Source organism: Balaenoptera physalus, assembly GCF_965194825.1.
Source record: "Balaenoptera physalus genome assembly, chromosome: 18".
In the NCBI taxonomy this organism is placed as follows: Eukaryota; Metazoa; Chordata; class Mammalia; order Artiodactyla; family Balaenopteridae; genus Balaenoptera; species Balaenoptera physalus.
The window spans coordinates 30,662,830-30,688,083 of record NC_138899.1 but is presented as its reverse complement, the minus strand read 5'-3'; the positions used below and the strand labels follow the sequence as shown (position 1 = coordinate 30,688,083).

Sequence of the window (25,254 nt, the reverse complement as noted above, 5' to 3'; positions counted from 1 at the left end):
GCCCACGCGCTACAACTACTGAAGCCCATGCGCCTAGAGCCTGTGCTCCGCAACAAGAGAAGCCACCACAATGAGAAGCCCACGCACCGCAACGAAGACCCAACGCAGCCATAAATTAATTAATTAATTAATAAAATAAAATAAAATAAATAAAATTTAAGAGACAGATCTGGGCTAGAGATATAAATTTGAGAATCATTAGCACGTATGAAATACCAAATTACAAATGCAAACTTTCAGCTTTGGTTGAAATATAGGCAAAATCTTGGGACCCCAAGTGACAATGTTATTCAATGAGAATCTTTAACAGAAGCAGAAAATTGATGACACAAGTGCTTTTGAGGATGCAGAGCACTGGGCTAGTTTTACAACACTATCATAAAAGTCAGGTTCCCAGAAAGAAAAAAAATTCACCCTAGATGGATTCAAATAAGACTTAAAGGAAAGGAGTAACAAGAATTGGGCAGAACTGAGGAGGACAGGGAATATCGAGGCACTGAGAGCTTTGCAGCAGTGGGGAAACATTATTATACCTATGACTAAAAAGTCAAGAGTAGGAAACAGTGTTTTTTGTTTTGTTTTGTTTTAAAATATTTATGTTTTATTTATTTATTTATTTTGCCTGCATCGGGTCTTAGTTGAGGCACGCAGGATCTTTAGTTGCGGAGAGTTGCAGCATACCTGTAGGATCTAGTTCCCTGACCAGGGATAGAACCCGGGCCCTCTGCATTGGGAGCATGGAGTCTTAGCCACTGGACCACCAGGGAAGTCCCCAAGAAACAGCGTTAATGGAACCTAGAGGGAGGCACTGCCCGGCAGAACATATAGTTGGGGAGGGACACAGCTACTGCCAGAGATATGGCACAGAGCAGGGAGCAGGCAGGGAAGAAGTGCCCTGACCTTGCTCTCCTCTTGTGCTGTATCTCCAGCTGGTATACATGCCACTGGACAAGCCAAAGGGGCACAAGTGATATAGTCCTCAGAGGACAATTTTCCAAGGCATAAGGCAAGGGAGAGAAGGGCAGAGTGTATCCAGACAAGCAAATGGAAAATAACTAGCACAGGTTTTAGGTAAAGGAGAAGATTTAATAACATTTATAATTCAGGTATCAAAAATGCAAAAGAACGTATAGCACTAGCCAGGTGGGGAGAAGGCCATGTTGAATTTATATATGCAGTTTCTGTATCATAAATATGAATCACTGGACAGTTTGCTGAGAAGGACAAAGAGAACTTTTTTGTGATATTCTTCTCGTAATTACAAAAGAATTATCATCATCGTCATAGTCATCATCATCTCCTTCAAAATGTAACATTAACTCAAGACAATAGATACTACAAAGTTTGTTTTTCATGTTTGTTATGATAATGTATTTGTGAATTACATCAGCATTGCATGAAACTGTATCTGTTAGAATGTTTGTTGTAAGAAATGACTCTACACACCTATGCTGTAATATGTCCCCAATCAGCAGGAAATAGATTGCTAATAAGGATTCATGAACACATTTATTTGGGCTTTCTCCTTATAGACCTATTTAAACAAGATAATCTTTTAGATTCCAACAACTTCATGTCTAAACACAATGTCAAAGCATTTTTCCTACATGATATGGATGATAATTTCAGTCTGAAGAGCTGATGACATCAACCACAGAGCACTGACAATGAGAAGGAAAGATGCCTAGGAAACCCGGAGGAAGATCAACATTTAAGGGAAATGCAGACCAAAATGTAGCATGCAAAAAGACTGAGAAGGATAAACCAGAGACATAGGAAGAATGTGGTGTCATGGAAACCCAGTGAAAAAAGAAGTGGTCCACATTTTTACATGCTGCATACAGATCAAATAAGGGGAAGACTGAAATGGTTCCATTCCAGTTTTAGCCACATGCACGTTATTGGTGACCACAGAGAACATACTTTTACTAAGAGCAGAAGTAGAATGAATGAGAGATGCAGACATTAAAATGCTAAATATAGGTAACATTTTAGAGATGCTTGGCTCTAAAGAGAAGAATAAAGACTAGTAGCTGAAGGAGGGAGTGGGGGACAGGGGGGCTGTTTTTCAGTTTGGTTCCATTTAGTTGGTTTTTAACTGGTAGAGAGTACTGAGCACAGTAAAATGCTATCGGGAGAAAATGAATGGAGTGAGAGAAGCTGAATCTACAAAAGAGAAAACAGTTAATCAACGAATGGAACATGGCATCTGTTACAAAGTAGATGCTCAGTAAGTCTTTGCCAAATAAATGACTGAATTCCTTTATAAGAAATGAGGTATTTAATCCAGAAACCAAGTGAAGAAATTGTCTGTAGACAGGAGGCACAATATCTCTTCCATCAAAAAGGCAAAAAATGAGGACGAGTGTGGATGCAGTTCATTTGGTAGATGTGGTGCCAAGAATTTGAGAAAGTTCCATTGGATGATTTCTATTTTCTCTGTGAAATGAAGATGAGATCATCTGAGAAAAATAAAATAAAATCTGAGGAGTGGTAGATTGGAAGGACTGAGAAGAATGAAAAAGGTTTATGAATAGTCTCTTGTGTTATGAAAGGATGCTTCAGAGAGAAGCTCCTTTAAGCAGCTGCCAGCCTCTGCAGTATGCGTGGTGGCTCGTGAAAGAGGTTGCCCAGTGTATATACTCCCTGTACAGGGCCTCAGGGCTGAATCAGATGAACTCACCATCATCTGGCACCTTTCCCTGTTCCTCCCTCACTTGAAACTCTTAGCCACAGACTTCAATATTTTTTCTCTCCTTTGTTTTCCTGGCATCGTTCCACCAGATTTGGTAGAGAGCTCCCTGGGAATCCATGACCTTGGACAATTCTGCCTCCTAACCAGGACAATGTTCCACGGTTCCACTTGAGGACACTTTTCGTAGCTCGTTACAATTCTGAGACCTGCCTAGCCAGATACTGACCCTATCACCAAGGCACCCACTAACCTTCAGAGGAGTAAACTGGGCGTAAGGTCTAAGAAGGGGGCTAAGCCTACTTCATTGTCTATCCAGTCTCTTCACACAGAGCTTGAGTCATCTTTGCCCTCAAGCCCCTGCTCTGGGCTGCTTAAGTCCTAAGGGCTTCAGTCCCTCTACTCACCCAAGTACCTGATGGTGGAAAGGACCTCTCCCTTTGAGAGGAGATCCTGCTTGAAATCTACCTCAATATGACCTTAGCCCATGGCCTCAACAAGGAAACTCTATTAGGTTATAACACAGAAAGCCTAACACGCCCCCCCAAAAAGAAAATAGTCATAAGATAGGCAGCTTTGTTACAACAGTCAGAGGAACTCCCAAATCTGTATAAGGATAAATAGTACAATATTCTGTTCAACACAAAAGTTGAAGAGAAAAATGAATAAACTATATGCCCATTGTAATCATTACCTAACCAATAAATGATGTGTATATAAAGTATTTTAGACAAACTCTAGGGAATTTTAAGTCAGTTCTCAACAAAATTTCAGAGGATGCAACACAAATTCTTGAATAACATATGTAACTTCATAGAAAACTTTGCCAAATAATTGATTATCTAGTATTGAGATTATGTAAGAGAAAACACTGAAAAAGGTGGCCTAGGGAATTTATTTTCAGCAAATGTGGAGGGAGAGGGTGAGAGAAACAAAAGTGATGGCTGAGAAATTAAAAGCACTCAGAAGCAGTGGGACCATCTCTGGATTATATAGTTACTAAATTTTCTCATCACTTTGCCCTAAAGTATATGAAAGAAGTTATTTAGACCAGGCAGTATTTTTTTATGGTTATGGCTATAACTCTAGAGGAGAATTATTCATCTGTTTTGGATCATTAAACTCAATATGTGCATTTGATTAAAATTCCACTCTTCTCTCAGCTACCCATTATGATACTCCCTGTTTTAAAGTAATTCTCCCTTGTTAAGAGTGATGCATTGCTTTCCTATTTAAAAAAGAAAAAAGGCAGTGAGAGGCAGATCTCTGAAAGAGGCTATTTTTTTCTTGTTACTTTGCAAAAACAGCAGCAGCAGAAGTCCTGGAACAGGGAAGCTAGAAAATCTATCTTTTTGGACCCTCCTCTCTCATAAAAAGTAAAGGGAAACTTATTTTCAAAATAAGCAATAGAAAAAATTTGGCCAAGTACCATGCAAAATTATTATCATTAAAAGGAGAATAAGAGGCAGAATAAAATCCCCACAAACCAAGACAAAACACTTTGAAAAGACATGGCAACCAAATGTGAAACTATAAAATCTAATATTTCAAAATAAGCTAAAAGAAATTAAGAAAAGTATAGAAGCTATGAAAGAATAACGTAAATCAGCATTAGAGAAACTCAAAAATAGCAAAACCAGAATCTGGGGTTATAAAGCAAGGAAGCTGAGACCTTTGTTGAGTTTCTCTCTGCCATTTCTTTCACTTGGCCCTTCAAACATCAACTTGAGCCCATTATACTCTAGGCTAACTCTGCCTTTGCCATGAGCCTCTGCAGTGCTGACACGCAATAGCAGATTAAGCACATGGTAGCTTTCATTGAACAAAAGCCAGTGAGAAAGCAGAAGAAATAGAGGCAAAAGCAAAGAAAAGGTAAAAGGTTGAGAAAAGTTATCTTGTGCAAACAAAGACTGAAAATTAGAAATTATTATGAAAAGAAAGAAATGCAATTTGTGCAGCAAAAGGAAATGTCCACCGTGACAAATCAAAGCAAGTTCAAAAGTCCTCTGAGCCGAGAAATGACCATATTACAGACCTAAGTAAAGCAAAATACACTTAGCAAGGTGGTAAAAGTACAACCAGGCACCGAGTGAGGCTGTAAGCACTGGTCCTCCAGGGTTTGTACTTGTTGCTATAGCCCCTAACGACTCTTCCTTACAGGAATCGAGACCTCCTGCTGGTAGAGGTTGAAGTGCAAAAAGAAATCCTTTGGAGAAATGTCTATTTAGGTCTTCGGCCCATTTTTGGATTGGGTTGTTCGTTTTTTTGTTATTGAGCTGCATGAGCTGCTTGTAAATCTTGGAGATTAATCCTTTGTCAGTTGCTTCATTTGCAAATATTTTCTCCCATTCTGATGGTTGTCTTTTGGTCTTGTTTATGGTTTCCTTTGCTGTGCAAAAGCTTTTAAGTTTCATTAGGTCCCATTTGTTTATTTGTGTTCTTATTTCCATTTCTCTGGGAGCTGGGTCAAAAAGAATCTTGCTGTGATGTATGTCATAGAGTGTTCTGCCTATGTTTTCCTCTAAGAGTTTGATAGTGTCTGCCCTTACACTTAGGTCTTTAATCCATTTTGAGTTTATTTTTGTGCATGGTGTCAGGGAGTGTTCTATTTTCATACTTTTACATGTACCTGTCCAATTTTCCCAGCACCACTTATTGAAGAGGCTGTCTTTTCTCCACTGTATATGCTTGCCTCCTTTATCAAAAATAAGGTGCCCATATGTGTGTGGGTTTATCTCTGGGCTTTCTATCCTGTTCCATTGATCTATATTTCTGTTTTTGTGCCAGTACCAAACTGTCTTGATTACTGAAGCTTTGTAATATAGTCTGAAGTCAGGGAGCCTGATTCCCCCAGCTCCATTTTTCGTTCTCAAGATTGCTTTGGCTATTCGGGGTCTTTTGTGTTTCCATACAAATTGTGAAATTTTTTGTTCTAGTTCTGTGAAAAATGCCAGTGGTAGTTTGATAGGGATTGCATTGAATCTGTAGATTGCTTTGGGTAGTAATGAGGTGGATGGAGTTAGAGTCTGTCATACAGAGTGAAGTAAGTCAGAAAGAGAAAAACAAATACAGTATGCTAACACATATATACGGAATCTAAGGGGAAAAAAAAAAAAAAAAAAAAAAAAAGGCCATGAAGAACCTAGTGGCAAGACGGGAATAAAGACACAGACCTACTAGAGAATGGACTTGAGGATATGGGGAGGGGGTGGGGTGAGATGTGACAGGGTAAGAGAGTGTCATGGACATATATACACTACCAAATGTAAAATAGATAACTAGTGGGAAGCAGCCGCATAGCACAGGGAGATCAGCTCGGTGCTTTGTGACCATCTAGAGGGATGGGATGGGGAGGGTGGGAGGGAGGGAGATGCAAGAGGGAAGAGAAATGGGAACATATTGTATATGTATAACTGATTCACTTTGTTATAAAGCAGAAGCTAACACACCATTGTAAGGCAATTATACTTCAATAAAGATGTTAAAAAAAAAAAAAAAAAAAAAAAAAAAAGAAATCCTTATATATAAAACTGCCATCAAAAAAAGATGCTGATGTCTAAATTGATCAAGGGGCCTACCTGTCTGAGTAAACAGCTGACCATTTTGAAATCGTGATGGAGATCACAAAATAAAGGTTTCCAACACCCTAAAAAGCCAGCTGAATCTCACAGTTCAAGAAGAATGCCAAAGTACAGTGAACCTTGTTTGGTGTGATACCAACAGAAAGTCTTTGGATTAAGCCTTTTTTTTGTAAATTTATTTTTGGCTGTGTTGGGTCTTCACTGCTGCGCGAGAGCTTTCTCTAGTCGTGGTGAGCAGGAGCTACTCTTCGTTGCGGTGGGGGGGCTTCGCACTGTGGTGGCTTCTCTTGTTGCTCTAGGTGCGTGGGCTTCAGTAGTTGCAGCACATGGGCTCAATAGTTGTGGCTCACAGGCTCAGTAGTTGTGGCGCACGGGCCTAGCTGCTCCGTGGCATGTGGGATCTTCCTGGACCAGGGCTCAAACATGTGTCCCCTGCACTGGCAGGCGGATTCTTAACCACTGCGCCACCAGGGAAGTCCTGAATTAAGCCTTTGAGAGGTGGAGCTTACTCCACTGCTATACGGCTACAATATGAAAGCATCTGATATTTGAAAAAACAAGATTTTCTATGTTACCTCCTCTTTGATGTTCTGATATGGTTCTATATTTATCAATGGAATGCCTCTTCTGTAGCTCTTGCCTTTGTTCTAATCATTAAGATCAGGAGAAAACTCACTTGAACAAACAGGAACATGACACTAATTCTAGACGTTATTATACCATCTTCGGTGGTTTTGAGCATGAGGTAGAGGAGATCTGACAATCGTTGTATGACTTTCAGCCAGTCTTCTGCTCTCTCTCTAGTTTAGAGACTTTTAAGTATCTTGAAGTCTCCGCTCTTTGGAGTTAACCTGCCCGTGGCAAGCATTCATTGCAGCAGTGGGTACTTCACCATTTGGGCTTAGGAGTTTTCCTCATATATAAATGTGCTTTATTTAGTGATACAAAAGTTTATGTAGAGAAAAAAATGAGAGAACTCAGGAAATAATTCAAAAATTTTTAAGGAAGCATATATAAGGAGAAACACAAGAACAAATAAAAACAACAAGTAATGACAGAAATAGAAGATTAAAAGGAAGAAAGTGTTAAAATTCAAAAAGAAATGAAGAAAGAGGTGAAAAGGCTTTGAGAGAAAGTGACAGGTATAGAAAACAGAGAAGTTCCTACAGATGCATACCAGAAGTGCCCAAAGAAGAGAACCAAATCAATGGAACAGAACAAATATTAAAAGCCTATAATCCAACAAAATTTTCCAGAAGTAAAAAAAAAAAACAAAAACTTGAACATACATCTTGAAAAGCACACTATGTACCTGGAAAAACTAACCCAAAATGACCAACATCAAGACTTATTTTAGTAAAACTAATGAATTTTAAAGAAAAACTTTAAGTATTCGTTTTGTATCTAGACCAAAACATACAAATCATTTATAAGGGAAGTGATATCAAATTGTCATCAGATCTTTTTACAGCAACCCTCTATAATTGAAGACAATGGAGTAACATATGCAAAACACTCAAGGCAAGAAAATGTGAGCCAAGGGTTTTATATCCATGCAAACTGACATTTAAGTATAAGGAACATATAGAAACTGTTGTGAACATTCAAGATGTACAGAATCTCAGGCATGTACTCATGCATGTAAGAATTCAAACTCCATCTTAAAGGGGGTAGTTACTACTCAGCTCTAGCCAATTACTGGCACTGGAGAATGTACATGTAGTATTTTGGGGTCTTCCAATTTTTTAAAAAGACTCTCAAATTAAAAGAAAAACTTTGTGGAAACCAAAAGATCATCTCTGATGAACAATTAGATATGTGACTTTTAAACTGAGGCTAAAGAAAACCACCTATTTATTTATTTATGCATCCATTCATTCATTCAATATTCAGTTTTATTATTTGAAGTTTTAACAACTAGCACATAATTTATAATAAGGTATTTTAAAAAGATGATCACTTGATTTTATTATTTTACAACTTTATTCATGTTTCACATATACTAGAGTATAATTCCTATCTTCAGATGTACACCATGACTTGGGAGAGTTTTAATGTTTAGATTACTTATTCTGTTCACCTTACATATCCCTCAGTCTTACTGTCAATTTCTTTTTAAATGTTTTAGTCAAGTTAGTTTTTCCTAATGATTTGCATGTAAAACTACTTTTAGAAATTTGTTGGAGTCAAACAAGCTTCTTTTACTGCCTATTATGGAACAAACTGCTTACCAATTCATGTATCACAAATCAAAGTAAAAAAAGCACATTATCTGGCTCAAAGTATACTTTTTTTTTTTTTTTTTTTTTTTTTTTTTTTTTTTTTATTTTTATTTTTTATTTTTTTTTAACATCTTTATTGAAGTATAATTGCCTTACAATGGTGTGTTAGCTTCTGCTTTATAACAAAGTGAATCAGTTATACATATACAATATGTTCCCATTTCTCTTCCCTCTTGCATCTCCCTCCCTCCCACCCTCCCCATCCCATCCCTCTAGATGGTCACAAAGCACCGAGCTGATCTCCCTGTGCTATGCGGCTGCTTCCCACTAGTTATCTATTTTACATTTGGTAGTGTATATATGTCCATGACACTCTCTTACCCTGTCACATCTCACCCCACCCCCTCCCCATATCCTCAAGTCCATTCTCTAGTAGGTCTGTGTCTTTATTCCCGTCTTGCCACTAGGTTCTTCATGGCCTTTTTTTTTTTTTTTTTTCTTTTTTTTTTTTTTTCCCCTTAGATTCCGTATATATGTGTTAGCATACTGTATTTGTTTTTCTCTTTCTGACTTACTTCACTCTGTATGACAGACTCTAACTCCATCCACCTCATTATAAATACCTCCATTTCATTTCTTTTTATGGCTGAGTAATATTCCATTGTATATATGTGCCACATCTTCTTTATCCATTCATCTGTCGATGGACATTTAGATTGCTTCCAAGTCCTGGCTATTGTAAATAGAGCTGCAATGAACATTTTGGTACATGACTCTTTTTGACCTATGGTTTTCTCAGGGTATATGCCCAGTAGTGGGATTGCTGGGTCGTATGGTAGTTCTATTTGTAGTTTTTTAAGGAACCTCCATACTGTTCTCCATAGTGGCTGTATCAATTTACATTCCCACCAACAGTGCAAGAGTGTTCCCTTTCCTCCACACCCTCTCCAGCATTTATTGTTTCTAGATTTTTTGATGATTGAGGCCAGCTGTATGATAAAAATTGCTCTATGATGTATCTTGGTCTCCCATCTTGGAGTAAGAACAAATATATTTGTAAACTAAAGGTACTAATATCTTTTGACTTTTTAATAAAACATGGTAAATTCTCAGGATATAAAAAATAATTTATATGGAAATTTTCACACAAAAAATACAATGGTATAATGAACCCAAATATACACATCACCCAACTCCAACAATTATTAATAAATAGTTAATCTTTCCCCGATCAATATCTAAATGTTTATGGGTAGGAACAAACACCTCAGCTGATTTGTAGTCACCTTATAGTACTGAAAACCACTGCCACAAAAAGACTTACCTCCTCAAGGGCATGATCAATTTCATTCACCTCAGTATCCTTGGCTCTTGGTATATGTGCTACAGAGGAGACACCAAGTATATAAATGAATGGTTAGATGTCTATACTAGAAAGCAAGGGGTTTTTCACGCCCAACTATGAGTGGTGTTTTTAGCAAGAAATAAAAAATACTGTCTTTCTTCAACCCCCAAACTAAGCTCCTCCTTCTACAGCATGACAGGGTTTGCACATGTTGGAAGGAGACAGTCAACAGTCTGCTTCTCTAGGGTTTCCCATTTGCCCTGCCATTCCTTTGGAAACTCCTATGGGCCAGAACGTTAATATCTGTCTGAATTCCTCCAACCTGTTGCTTAGTCATCATGGCTTAGAATCTAAAATCTGCCTACACCCTGCGGTTATGTGCTTGATAATAACAGTTCTTTAATAGCACATCTTAAATATTCCTTTGCCCTTTACCTTGGCACAGAAGTGTGAAACACAATGAGATATGTAAGTGCTTTTCTTTAACAAATGTTCTTCATATGCTGAAATAGTTAACTAGCCAAAGATTGATAGCTATTTTCTCCTATGGTACTTGGAATTCAAAAGAGCGTAAATCAGGATTAAGTTAATCAAGCTACGCGATTTGTAATATTCAGTATTTCTGTGTGCTATGAAATGGTGGTTAAATCAATAGCTAGCAGATCCCCTTATCAAATAACAGGGCTAGTAAAATCAGCACACTCATTGGAGAATGACAGGTGAAATAGTAAAATTCCATTTAAATGATGGCACATAAGTTTCTTATTCGAATTTGAAAACCTTAATACTTAAACTCTGAAATTCTTCATCAGTATAGTAGAATGTATAGGCTAAATTTATACTAGCATCATTCATTTCATGAGAATTAATATTAATGAATTAGCATAAAAGCAAGTAGATTACTTCTTTAGGCGATCTATAAGAAGCTATTTAGCAAGTTACCTCTATACTTTTCAGATGTGTTTAATTATCCCTGTGCAGAAAAGAGTTAACATAGCACTCCTGACTGCTTATACTTAAAAAGGCCAGCTGACAAGGTTGGCCCTTGGTTGGCATCTGGGAACTTGGATTCCAGGAGTGTTCCCACCATTGACTGATATGAGTGGCTCACTGTGCCTAAATTGTTTGTACAAACAATGTAGTTATGAAACCCTCTGCATTCCTTCTGGGAGTCTGAAATTCGGTTACATGCCAGGCAGGGGAGCCTATATGATCAGCTCCAATAAAAAAAATCTGGGTATTGAGTCTCTAATGAGCTTCCTTGGTTGGCAACATTTCACACAATTTGTCACAACTTGCTGGGTGAGAGATTAAGCACATCCTACATGACTCCCCTGGGAAAGGACTCTTGGAAGCTTGCATATGTTTACCCCAGATTTAGCCCCCTGTGCCTTTCCTCTTTGCTGCTTACACTTTGCATCCTTTCACTGTAATTAACTGTAGCCATCAGTATGACTATATGCTGAGTTTTGTGACTGCTCCTAATGAATTACCAAAACTGAGGGTGGTCTTGAGTACCCCCAACACAATCCCCTAATCTACTTTTAAAAGAATCACTTGATTTGAGGATGAACAATGTGCACCTCAACATAAGATATAGCTTCTAAATGCATTACTAATGAAAACTTAAGGATTTCCTAAGCATTGTGAATCAAGAAATCTGTAACAATTGACTGTAATTATACCTTGTTCTGATTTTGGTTACAACGGTGTAGTCAACCTTACAGACCATTAATACGGAATTCTCTTCTAGTTGTTGTCATGACGTTGCCCAAGATCACATCTGACCCACTGTAGAATACCCTCTGTATCAGACAGGACCCATAGACAAAATTCAGATCTCTTTTAACTAAATTAGGTGTATCTTGAACTGTATGTTTTACTTTTATCTTACCATGCCTCTCATGAGTGGTTGGGGGTTGTTTTTCTGGTTTGTTTTGTTTTTTTTTAACTTTAGAAAACTAATAGTTATTTGCAACCCAACCTAAACCATTGTACAGGATAGTATTCTATGCGTATGTTTCTCTGCACTGAAGTCGGCTATACTATTTTCCTACTCTTATTTTAATGTGTCCTAACTTCCCCAGTGTTTTTCTAACTCTCTTATTGCAGGTATTATTGCCAGACATTTCAAAAGTTTTCAGGTAAGCCATAAAGGAAGGAAGAAAAGGATTGAATATGTAACATGTCTAAAGAAAGAAGAGCGAAAAAAAAGGGCAAGCAGTTAATACTGGAAAATGAAAATTAGTCAATTTATCACTAAGCACTAGATGGACCGGCTGTCAGATGTACTTTGGCCTCCTGGACCTTATTCATGAAGGTGGGCGCATTGGGCTTGCATAATTCCCCTTCCTCTGATTTCAGGTTCATTGAGCGCCCTTCTGATTTGCACTTCTCAAGGAGTGTTAATATGTTTTCAGGGTCTACTATGTTTTACATATGGTGTTCAGTTTTCACAGCAACCCCAGGAGTTGTTATCCCTGTTTTACAGCTGAGGAGATAGCTGGCCACTTCTGCCTGGGGTTGCCCCTCTGGCCTTCAAATATCCACAGACATTTTTTTTCCCACACACAGAAAACACTACACATTTGTTCTGAGCATGTAATGATTAGACTATGCGATGAACTTGGGGGTACAGATATCTCTTTGAATGAATTAATAGCAATGTATAAAACTGCTCACACCACTTATTTGTTAAATGTTTCATTTGGCACAAGAAAATAGTACCTGCAGTCAGTTGAAAATTTCACTGTAAAAAAAGTTTGTCTTAAAATTTTTATTACCTACCTCCAGCACTTCAGGATTTTAAAAACATTTCTTTTTCATTACTTATTTAGTTCAATATAAAACTTTAAATCAGCGTATACTGAACAATCAATCAACCTGTAATTTTAAGCACTGTAATACTACTAAAGTTTGTTTGTTGCATCAAAAATGACCACGAGATAGGTAATACATAACAATGTTTTTATATTTTGGAGATTCTTAAAGAATTTATATTATCAAATAAAAGTGGTATTTTGTTTCATTTCAAATATTATGTTAGTCTCTAATTTTAAGAGAGCCAGCAATTTTAATTGTAAAATAGTAATTCTGCCACTTACTGCCCATAAAAGAAGGACAAATAAGACAGAAAACTGACAAAATTCAAAAATCTTTATCAAAGTGCAGGATCTCCATTTGATGCACAGTTGTCTCGATCATATCCAAATACAGATCCATGTTGGAACCAAAAGTCAACATATCTGCCCACCCCCTACACACCCAACACACATTGGTGGAGCAGAGACAGGAGAACACAAGGAAGAATTCCATCTCATTTACTTACTTATTTACTTACTGGAAAGAGATGAATGGGAGACACAGCTGTCACTGGTCCACAGCAGTGATGAAATCCTGCCAGGAAGGCATGAAGACCTCCTGCCCAAGGTCACATAACTAACTCAATTTGTTCAGTCTTCAAAATGGATAATAGGGGGACTTCCCTGGTGGTCCAGTGGCTAAGACTCTGCACTCCCAATGCAGGGGGCCCAGGTTCAATCGCTGGTCAGGGAACTAGATCCCACATGCTGCAACTAAGAGTTTGCATGCCACAACTAAAGATCCCATGTGCCACAACTAAGAACTGGCACGGGCAAATAAATAAATATATATTTTTTAATGGATAAAAAATTCTCCACTCTACCACAGTGTGTAATAGGCTGACCCGCTGATTTTTATTATTAGTTATTAAATATATGACTCCCCCAATAGATTATAAGCCCTGTGAAAATTGTCTGTTCACCACTATATGCCAAGTGATTAGCAAAGTGTCTGACACTTCAGAGATGTTCAATAAATATTTGTTGAATGAACGAACAATATAACTACTACAGACTACTTAGCCATTATATTTTCAGTGTAAATTAATAAATAAATATTTTGAGTTATATACCCATCTTCACTGAATTTGGTCAGCATGAATCATTCCTCCTGAGGCAAGATCATTGGACGGACTGAGTTTCCTGAGATGTTGGACTAGTAGACCCAACTACATCATCTAGCAAAATGCTATGTATCATAGGTTTACTGCTTGTTTGTTTGTTTGTTATTACTTCAGAAGCACAGACGAATACTGGATTAATCATTTAATTGTAGTTCTTGGTTTGTGGCACACTTTCATCATTGGTCTAAACCTAGCTCTCTTTTATTTTAATGTATTTTATGTGTTTATTTAATGATATAATAAACACCATGAACTTATTTCCCAACATGAATAATTGGACGTTACCAGTAATTTACATCTACTGTGGGTTCCTCTTCTATCCTGCCTCTAACTTCTCCCTGTCTTGAAACCTAGAGGTAACCAATCACCTTGGTTTTGCTTTTCATTCCCTTTATTTATCTTTATGTTTTTACATACATATATTCAGTATTATGTTACTAAGATTCATTTATGATGTTGTGTATAGTTTTTGCTCATTAATTTTCTCTCAGTACAATATTCCATTGTGAAAACATACCACTCTTTATTTATCAGTTCTCCTGTCCACAGTCATATGGGCTGTTGCCAGATGAGGGCAACTTCTGGATCGTGCCCTTAAAGCATCCCTTCTAGTGGAATTTGTGTGTGAAGCCAGGAGTTGGTACAACCACCCTGAACTCGCTGAAGAAGCTGTACAGTAAGAACAGTAGAGTTATAAGATAGAAGTGTAGGTCCTTGATGTCTTCAAGCAGAACAAACAGCTCGGACATGAAAAATAATTTTGTCTAATTTAAGCCATCGTCATTTTGGGATTACTACCACAGCAGCTGATAACCTAACACATAATTTGTACCTAAAAGTGAGATGCTACTGGAATAAAATGTGTAACAGGAGGCACTGGCAGTCAGGCAACAGGTGGTGAGGTTACTGTGGACGGGAACGGTGGTGACACATGCTATGGCAAAACATCTGATAAAACTATCACCATATGATACTTAAGTTGCAGACCACGTGCTTATAGAGCCTATAGCTCTAAGGCAGTGTTTCTTAACATAGGTCCTCTTGGCATTTGGGGTAGAATAACTTTTTGTTGGTCAAGAATACCCTAGGCATTGTAGGATGTACAGCTCCCCACCCATAAAATGCCAGCAGTATGAACTGAAAATGATTCAATGATCCTATATACTAGCCGCAGGCAATATAACAATCAAGAACTTCCTCATACATTCCGTCATGCCCCTTACAGGAGATAGACTGCCCCCAGGTAAGAACCACTGCACTAGAGGAACTAACTAGAAAAAATGGTAGAACACTGATGTGTTGGCTCCTTCTTGCCACTTTTGGCAAAATTCTGCGAGAGAGAGCAGCTCAGGCTAGGTTTACGTGCAGAGATGGAGGGAACTTCCCTTTGGAAGAGAGGTTCTGGTTGTGGCTGGATGCAGAAGGGTGGGACTTTGGGATTGTCTTCCCTCGGGAAGGATAAACATGTTCTGCAAGTGGAAGGAAGGATGCCTGTAGTTGGTAGACAAGAAGGAAGACTAGCAATGATGGCTGGCTTTCCTTAGAATCCCTTTTCTCCCTGTAGCATAGCAATAGAACTTTTAACTGGGCACACAGCTACCCCGCTAGACATTTTCTAGTCTCCTTGGCAGTTAGAAGTGGCTACATGAATAGGTTCTTCCAATGGGATGTGAGTAGAATGAGGTGTGTAACACTCAGGACGTGAGTTTATACGGAGAAGTTTGCCCTTCCGCCTCCCTCCCTCTCTTCTGCTGGCTGGTATGTAGGCATGATAGAAACTGGAGCAGCCATATTTTTCACAAGATGGAAGCCATGTGTTGAAAATGGCTGGTCAACTACACAGAAGGAGCCTGGCGCCCTTGATGACTGGAGCCCTCTCTAGCCACCATACCAACTATCTTATGTAGCCCATCTCACCGGGAAGACACATGCACTCTCTTGCGTCCATGATCTCATATATATTATCTCGCCCTGTTTGTTAGCTGGTTCAAGTTGTAAACTGAAGTGATAATAACATTAGCTGAGTTCAGGTCATCATTTTCACCAATCCTAAAACATGAGCTGGACTTTGTGGTCTGACCTATCTCAGCAGCAGAACTCTTTCTTTCAGATTTCTAAATTTCCCCCCAGTTTTACTGAGATATAATTGGTATATAACATTGTATTAATTTAATATGCACAACATAATGATTGGATACAACATAATGATTGGATATCTGTATATATTGGGGGATGATCACCACAATAAGTTTACATCCATCATCTCACATAGTTACATTTTTTTTCTTGTGGTGAGAACTTTTAAGATCTACTCTCTTAGCAACTTTCAAATATATAGTACAATATTGTTAACTATAGTCACCATGTTGTGCATCAGACTTCTAAGCGTTTTTTTTTAATTTTTAATTTTTAAAGTTTTTTTTTCTTCCTGTTTTATTGAGCTATAACTGACATACAGTACTATATAAGTTTAAGTGTACAGCATAACGATTTGACGGACAAATATCATGAAAGACTTCTAAGTTTTAATGATCTCAAAATCTACAATACATAACCTATCTAGCACCCAGACCTTGGTTTCTAGTACCACTGTCTAATAAAAAGAATGAGGGTTCTTTGGGAGAAATGACTGATTCAAATACACAAGGTGAGCCTGGAGCATCTTGTAGTGATAAGTGTCAGAAAACAGTGCTCAAAAAATTTTTTTAAATTGGCAGGGGTGTGTCAAAGCGGCACAGGAGCCAAAGGAAAGAGCTCCCAAGAGTCAAAGTTGGAATGACTTGAGGAAAAAATGTATTCAGTTGTAACCCCAAGTATAAAATAAATATCCATGAGTTTGTACTGTTACAGATAAATGACTGAGTACATTAATAATGGGGAGAAGAGACGAATCTCTCTCCCAGAAGAATTCCAAATAAAATATGTAGATACTTCACCATAAAAGAAGGGGAACATAACTCCACATTCCTTAAGCATAGCCTGCAGGTAGTGACTTCCTTCCAAGAGTAAAGTATGGAAAAAAGCAGATGGACAAGTAACTTTACAGTGGAGAAACAATCATTGCTTCAGCCAGGTTATCAATATCCACATGAACGCTCGTAAGTCATGTCGCTAGTACGTGCCCTTGATATGAAGTGAGGAAAATGCACTTTGTATCTGTGATACCCATAACTCCAGTTCAGAAAAACATCGGACGGATCCCAAATGAGGCACATCCTACAACATACCTGACCAGTAGTCCTCAAAACTGCCAAGGTCAACAGAAATAAGGAAAGTCTGAGAAACTGTCGCAGACAAGAGAAGCTTAAGGAGACATGATGACTAAATCATGTCCTAGATGGGATCCTGGAACAGAAAAATATATTAGGTATAAACCGAGGAAACCTAATGTATCAATAGTGGTTCATCAATTATAACAAATGTACCATAAGATGTTAACAGGGGAAATGGTGTGGGGCATATGGGAACTTTCTGTACGATCTTCGCAATTTTTCTATAAATCTAAAACTTGAAAGAAACAGAGTTTATTTTTTAAAATCTAAAGTACAAAATAAATTTTTAAAATTATTTGAAAAAAATTATTTGAAAAGATAATTCTGCTTAAGTACTTTTAAAAACGAAGCACCAGCATGATGGAAATTTCAACGCCTTTAATTTAATGTGACTATCTTGCCTTCTTTCCACATAAATCTGATATGTATGTTAACCTGTCTTGGTAGCAGAATATCTGAAAATATTTGGGTTTTGCTTGATGAGCTTGGGGATAATCTATTTCTTTTTGGAAACTAAATGCTCATTAATACATTTTCCAACTTGAGAATCAAGTATTTTCCAAAAGTTTACATTTAATTCAAGTGTTTGAAACTTGAAACACATTTTCCCACAGAAATGTTGTTACAAAAGTGGTTAATTCCCAGGCCAGCCAGGTGAAGCTCATTAAACTCATAATAAGCAAAATAGACATCCTCAGTGAAAATAGTGTAAAACTATATTATGAAAAAAACTTGCCTTTCAAATTCAAAAGATAAATTTAAACATGCAATTTAAATTTATTCTAATCAAATCCATCACCCAGTGTTTGAGCCAAGGGCTTTCTTTGGGCCTCTTTGTAACACTGCAAATGAGGAGGGGGAGGAAAATGGAGGGTGTTAAACTGGGGTGAGTGGGAGATGGAAAGACCATAAGCACAGTCTGGGAAGGCAAGTGTGTCGTTTTGACCCAGATTGGTTGGGCAGGTTTCTACTTTGATTTCTGGGGATACAATGAAGTTGCTATCCCAAAGGACTTGAGAAAGGGATAGAAAGGGGACTTTGCCTTCTCCTCATCCTAAATCTTTAGTGTGCTACTATGCAGAGGGTGGGTAATAGAGTAGTCTATGGGCAGCTGGTAAGGATGAATGCCCAGTCGGCTGACTCTTCAAGCTGGTGGGACCTGAGTACATGGGTAGACAGCAGTAGGCAGTGGACCCGGGCTCCTCACAACAGTATGCTACCGAGCAGAGGACCAAGAAAGAAAGTGGATTCACGTAGGAGATTGCAGAAATGATGACAGGGTGTGAAGAGGACTTAAATTCCCAACAGGGAGGCTCAGAAGGGGAAACAAAGGTAAGCGGAAGAAATGAAGTTTCTTGCAGTGATACCAGCCAAAATATCAGACCCAGCTGCGGTCGTGATTTCAATAGCACAGCGAGGTCTACGTTTGATGTATTTCAGGTTTGTCTATCCTGATTTGGAGACACACTATACCATTTGTTAAAATAAGGATACATTGCACCACAAAAAAGAACTGTAAGAACTTTTCAGAAGCATAATTAAAAAGCAAACATTTTTATCAAGTATTTCTTAAAAACAATGATACATATTTTTTTATAATGCATTATGGATTTAAAAAAATTTTTTTAACTGCTCTTCCTCTCCCTCTCCAGATACCCTCTCCATCAATGCTTACAGCATGGTAAACATCTCTCCTTAATTTTCCTAATTTTCCATTAAGAATTCAAATATACATTGAGTGCATTTTACAGTTTTATGAAACAACAATATGTGTTGATAACAGCAAATGTATTGTTAATACATATTGATAACGGCAGGTATATGATATGCTGTAACATAGATATGATGAACTTATTCAACCATTTCTTTATTGACAGTCACTGCTCCCTTTATTTTACTTTTCACCACTTGGGGAAATGCTACAATAAAAATCTTCATACAAATATCTTGTGTTATTCAAGTTTATGCTCACTTGCTGTTGTAACGAACACTCTAAAAATCTCACCAGCTTACCAAAACAAGAGTTTGTTTCTAGCTCACATCAGTCTGGTGCAAGTCAGGCTGTTACTATGAGTTTGCCTCCAATCGTGATTCAGGGTCTCCATCTTATGGTTTCCCTATCTCAGATCTCTTCGTTTCCAGCAGTCAACACGGGAGAGAGCTTGGAAGACAAGGAAAGGTTTATGACAAAGACTGGATGTATGTTAGGACACTTCTGCCCAGATTTCACTGGCTACAACCCAATCATGAGGTCCCAAACTAATTGCAAGGGAGGCTGGGAAATGCAGTCTTCCTGTGTGCCCGAACAGGAAGTGGATGAACATTTAGTCAATTTTGCAAATATTTTTATATACAGTAAGTCCCCTACATATGAACGAGTTCCGTTCCGAGAGCGCATTCGTTAAGTCCAATTTGTTTGTAAGTCCAACAAGGTTAGCCTAGGTACCCAATTAACACAATCGGCTATATAGTACTGTACTGTAATAGGTTTATAATACTTTTCAGACAAATAACAAAAAACAAACACAAAAAATAAAACATTTTTAATCTTACAGTACAGTACCTTGAGAAGTACAGTAGTACAGTACAACAGCTGGCATACAGGGGCTGGAATCGAGTGAACAGGCAAGAAGAGTTACTGACTGGAGGAGGGAGAGGAGGTGGGAGATGGCAGAGCTGAAGGATCGTCAACAATAGGAGACAGAGAGCAAGCTGCAATTTCACTCACGCCTGACGTGGATGGCACAGGTTCTGGTTCCGTGATGGATTCAATTCTACATACCTTCTTGCTTCTGGACATCCTGGGCTTGAAATAAAGATACTATCCTACTGTACTCTATACAGTACTGTACAGTAAAGTACCCAAAAGCACAACCACTTGAAGAGGATGTACACACGTGACAATGTACCCTAGACACGTGAACTAACTTACGTGACTGGACACGCGAATGCACGTTCGCATCGTTGAAAGTTCACAACTTGAAGGTTCATATGTAGGGGCCTTACTGTATGGTGGCTTTACTCCAAAGGATATATTTCTGGGCTGTGAAATTCTATATAATGTGTGTATGTCTATCACTTCGCAAAAAAGGCCATGATAACTCCTATTTCTGTCAGCAGAGTAGGAATACTCAGCACCTTTCTTGCTTTTCTAAATCTCCCTTCCAGAGGTACTAAAAGACTAGAAACTCCATTGACCAGATTCCTGTGTCAACAGGGTCCTGGTTTAACTTCCACCAATGAGAGGCACTCTCACTGAAACTAGAAAAGGTGAAGAAAGCAAGCAGCCTTTATTTCATTCTAACATGTTGACACTTGGCAGAAATGGCCTGTATAGTTGCTTCCAGGTGACATCCTGCATTCTGCAGAGATTACTGGCAGGGGCTTTCCCTGAAATTCCTGCACTACCGGATTTTCTAAAAGCCAGCAATGATTTCTCCTGACTTGTTCACTCAGTCTTTCTAACAGTTTAGTGAACATCTCATTTCTTGTATAAAATCTCTTCCTACTTGAAATATTTAAAGCAATTTGTTTCCAGACTAAGTACTAACATATACATCAACCTAGCATTTGTCTTTTATCTTTGTTTATGACCCATTTTTTCCCACATATAATTTTTTAATTCTTATATTTCAAATATATTTATGTTTTATGTTATAGCTGTGGTGTTGCTGCTTCCCAAGCCTTAGTTAACATAAATATTCTATAAAACGTCTAATTTCTATCTTTTATAGTTAAATCATTAATTCATCTGGAGTTTACTTTTGCATGTGTTGTGACTGCTAGTATCATTTATTAAATTAATCCTGTTTTCTCACCCAACTGAAATATCATCTTTGTCCCAAATATCTTGATCTATTTCTAGGCCACCTAGTCTATTCCAGTGATCTGTTTACTTTCCTGAGCAATGCCATACCGTGTTGATTGCTGTGATTTTATAAAATATTTTAACAACTGTTTTATAAATCTAAATTCAAAAGAGACCATCTAACACAATAACTTGTGCTACCAGGTTAACTCAGTTGTACATAAACTCAGAATAAAATTTATTTTTCTATGTCTGTGCACATATTTGAACTTTCTACAAATATTAATAACAGAAACATCTGAATGCTTGGCTAAAATAAGGGAGCAATGACCAATCCTAACCTGATTCCAAATGTTGGAGAAGGAGCAGCCTCACTCTTCTGATTGCTTTCATAACAAGTGAATGTTATAAAATTGAATTTGTAAAGTAACATTATCCTAATCAAATACTACTTTTGTCATTCATATATACTTTATATATAAGACTATAAAGGACTCTATCTAAGAATTTGTTTAGAGAGGCGCAGTCAAGATGGCTGTGTGGGGAGACGAAGAGTTAGCGTCTCCCCACAACTAGGGCGCCTGCCGGCCGCTGGTGGGGAACTCTGATGCCTAAGAAGACGCGAGGAACCCCAAAGTGAACTGGTAGGATGAAGGGGGACTGAGGCGGGAGGAGAAGTGGAGGCCAGACAGGATCGGCACCCCTGAAGCTGGGGAGATCAGGAGAGGCAGGCAGGAGGGCCCCTCCAGGAGGAACGGGAGAGGAGTGGAGAGGCTGATTGCCCCGCCCACTTGGGCCAGGGGAGCCTGCTGAGCTCCCAGGCTGGTCCCCTGCCCTCCAAGGTCCACCCCACACAACCGAATTGGTCCTGTGGGCAAAGAAGGGAGGCCAGGGAGATCAGGAGAGGCAGGCGGCATGGGCCCTTGCAAGCTGGAGGAGCAGGAGAGGAGAGGAGGGCGTTTGCCCCGCCTACTCAAGCCCAGGAAGCATGCTGGGCTCCCAGGTGAGGTCCCCTGCCCTCTGAGACCAGGACTGGGGGGCACGCCTGGGGCCCTTCTGTTCCTTGAGCCTAAGTCCCACCCCCCATAGCCCCCAGGGCCTTTTCCAGCCCTGTGGGTCCTGAGCATTGGCCCCGCCCACCACCCAAAACTCGTCCTTGCTTAGGCCCCGCCCTCCACAGCCAAGGCCTCCCCCCCCTTCTTTTTTCTTTTCCCTCCTCCTCTTTTTTTTACTATTGTGGTACTGACATACCTTCCAGTTGTTGATTCATCTATATTTTTATTTTTATAGTCTTCCTAACATATCTGTTAGTTTCCCAGTCTAATTTTATTTTTACTTTGTTACTGTTCTTTTTTTTTTTTCCACCCCATGCACATTGAGGGATCTTGGTTCACGAGCCAGGGGGTTGGGCCAAAGCTCCTGCGGTGGGAGCTCGGAGTCTGAACCACTAGACTAACAGAGAAAGACCCCAGGGAATATTCATCAGAGTGAGGTCTCACAGAGTTCCTCATCTCAGCACCAAGACCCAGCTCTACCGAACAGCCTAAAAATTCCAGTGTTGGAAGCCTCAGGCCAAACAACCAGTAAGACAGGAACACAATCCCACTCATAAAAAAAAAAAAAAAAAAAAAAAAAAAGACAGCAAAAAAATATGGCACAGATGAAGGAGCAAGATAAAAACCTACAAGACCAAATAAATGAACAGGAAATAGGCAACCTACCTGAAAAAGAATTCAGAGTAATGATAGTAAAGATGGTCCAGAATCTTGGAAATAGAATGGAGGCACAGACTGAGAACATACAAGAAATGTTTAACAAAGATCTAGAAGAACTAAAGAACACACAAACAGAGATGAACAGCACAATAACTGAAATAAAAATACACTAGAAGGAATCAATAACAGAATAACTGAGGCAGAAGAACAAATAATGAGCTGGAAGACAAAATGGTGGAAATAACTGCAGAAGCAGAATAAAGAAAAATGAAAGAAAAGAATTGAAGATAATCTCAGAGACCTCTGGGACAACACTAAACACATCAACATTCGAATTATAGGGGTCCCAGAAGAAGAAGAGAAAAAGAAAGGGTCTAAGAAAATATTTGAAGAGATTATAGTCGAAAACTTCCCTAACATGGGAATGGAAATAGTCACCCAAGTCCAGGAAAAAGAGAGTCCCATACAGGATAAACCCTAGGAAAAACACACCAGGACACATATTAATCAAACTAACAAAAATTAAATTCAAGAAAAAAATATTAAAAGCAGCAAGGGAAAAACAAAAAATAACATACAAAGGAATCCCCATAAGGTTATCAGCTGAGTTTTCAGCAGAAATTCTGCAGGCCAGAAGGGAGTGGCAGGATATACTTAAAGTGATGAAAGAGAAACCTACAACCAAGATTACTCTACCCAGCAAGGATCTCATTCAGTTTCGATGGAGAAGTCAAAATCTTTTCAGACAAGCAAAAGCTAAGAGAATTCAGCACCACAAAACCAGCTTTACAGCAAATGGTAAAGAAACTTCTCTAGGCGGGAAACGCAAGAAAAGAAAAGGACCCACAAAAACAAACCCAAAACAATTAAGAAAATGGTAATAGGAACACACATATAGATAATAACCTTGAATGTAAATGGATTAAATGTCCTAACCAAAAGACACAGACTGGCTGAATGGATACAAAAACAAGACCCATATATATGTTGTCTACAAGAGACCCACTTCAGACCTTGGAACACATACAGACTGAAAGTGAAGGGATGGAAAAAGACATTCCGTGCAAATGGAAATCAAAAGAAAGCTGGAGTAGCAACATTCATATGTGATAAAATAGACTTTAAAATAAAGACTGTTGGGGCTTCCCTGGTGGCACAGTGGTTAAAAATCTGCCTGCCAATGCAGGAGACACGGGTTCGAGCCCTGGTCCAGGAAGATCCCACATGCTGTGGAGAAATTAAGCCTGTGCTCCACAACTACTGAGCCCGAGTGCCACAACTACTGAAGCCTGAGAGCCTAAAGCCTGGGCTCCGCAACAAGAGAAGCCACAGCAAGGAGAAGCCCGCGCACCGCAACGAAGAGGAGCCCCCGCTCGCCACAACTAGAGAAAAGCCCACGTGCAGCAACGAAGACCCACCACAGCCAAAAATAAAATAAATAAAATAAATAATTTTTTTTTAAATTAATAAATAAATAAGCTACAAGGATACATTGTACAGCACAGCACAAGGAATATAGCCAATACTTTATAATAACCATAAATGGAGTATAATCTCTAAAAAGTTTGAATTACTATGTTGTACATCTGAAACTAATATAATATTGTAAATCAACTATACATCAATAAAAAAATGAATGCTAAAAAAGAAGAGTTTGTTTATAAAATGGGTAACATTACCAGTAATTTTTAAAACTATTGGTCTAATACATAAACTTGTGCTGCTTTTAATATCATTCAACTGTTTGTCTGATTTATTTTTCATTAAGATATAATTCACATACCACAGAGTTCTTCACCCTTTAAAGTTTCCAATTCAGTGGCTCTTAGTACATTCACAAAGTGTGCAGCGATCACCACTTTGTAATTCCTGTTTGTCTGATTTTCTTTTTTATTGTTTAAAAAAATGGAAAACCAAAAGTGTAATTTTCATTCAATAAATATCATTTGATCCTTAGGCAGTTTTGTTGCAGAAAGTAAAGTCCATGATTTTAGAATGATAGTAGCAATTCATCAACCAAGTAATCAGTTTTCACACAGTTTCAATAACTGCAGCAATTTCCTTGAACTGTCTGTAGAAATTCTGGAGAGAAAGGGGAAAAACAATATTAATTTTGCTTTTAGAGGCTATTTAAGTAGTTCTTTTAATTATATCTGACCAGCAGAGGCTCTAGAACATATTAAGTTTGCATTTTAATGTTACTTCCTCAACTATTATTATTCAAAAGTTACTATAGGAAACAAACAGGTGTAATTTGGTGCAAGCAAAAATACTACTGTAGAGTTGGATAATGAGCTCATAAATAAACTTTTTAAAAGCATCCAACAAAGTTCTTTGTGATCACAACAGAAAGATTTATTAAATGCCCAGCACTGTCCTCAACAATAAGACTTTAAAAAAATGACAGATTGGTTCCCAGGCTCTGAACCACTTTTAATTCAGTGAAAGACTACATTTCAGGGTGATAAGGGCTGTCTTGTCAGTTATACTAAGAGAGACCCAACAATGACAGTAGCTTACATGGTAGAAGCTTATTTCTCTTCCAATTAAAAACTAAGCTGGTATGGTAATTCTCCTGTAGAAGTCATCAGATAAAACATCAGATAAAAAAGGGATCAAATTCTGTTTTCCTTT

General features: G+C 38.3%; 2 protein-coding genes across 8 annotated transcripts in view; both read right to left on the bottom strand.

Moving 5' to 3' along the window:
- Positions 1–24,439, bottom strand: part of TBC1D4 (TBC1 domain family member 4) — a 260,140-nt gene extending 235,701 nt beyond the window's left edge. Inside the window, exons 1-2 of the mRNA XM_082434780.1 lie at positions 24,404–24,439; positions 9,820–9,878 (exon numbers count right to left, since the gene is read on the bottom strand). The gene's annotated coding sequence lies outside the window, so the exon portion shown is untranslated. The remainder of the gene's footprint in view (positions 1–9,819; positions 9,879–24,403) is intronic.
- COMMD6 (COMM domain containing 6) overlaps positions 1–25,254 on the bottom strand; it is a 131,158-nt gene that overhangs the window by 92,057 nt on the left and 13,847 nt on the right. For 5 of the 7 annotated variants that reach the window (XM_082434904.1, XM_082434902.1, XM_082434905.1 and 2 more), the window contains one exon: positions 24,135–24,702. In XM_082434904.1, coding sequence (XP_082291030.1) covers positions 24,652–24,702 — 51 coding nt within the window. In that variant the 3' untranslated portion in view covers positions 24,135–24,651. Of the gene's footprint in view, positions 1–9,819; positions 9,879–18,635; positions 19,259–24,134; positions 24,703–25,254 lie in introns of those variants that run through there. The other 2 variants (XR_014256063.1, XR_014256064.1) reach the window with 2 other exon arrangements.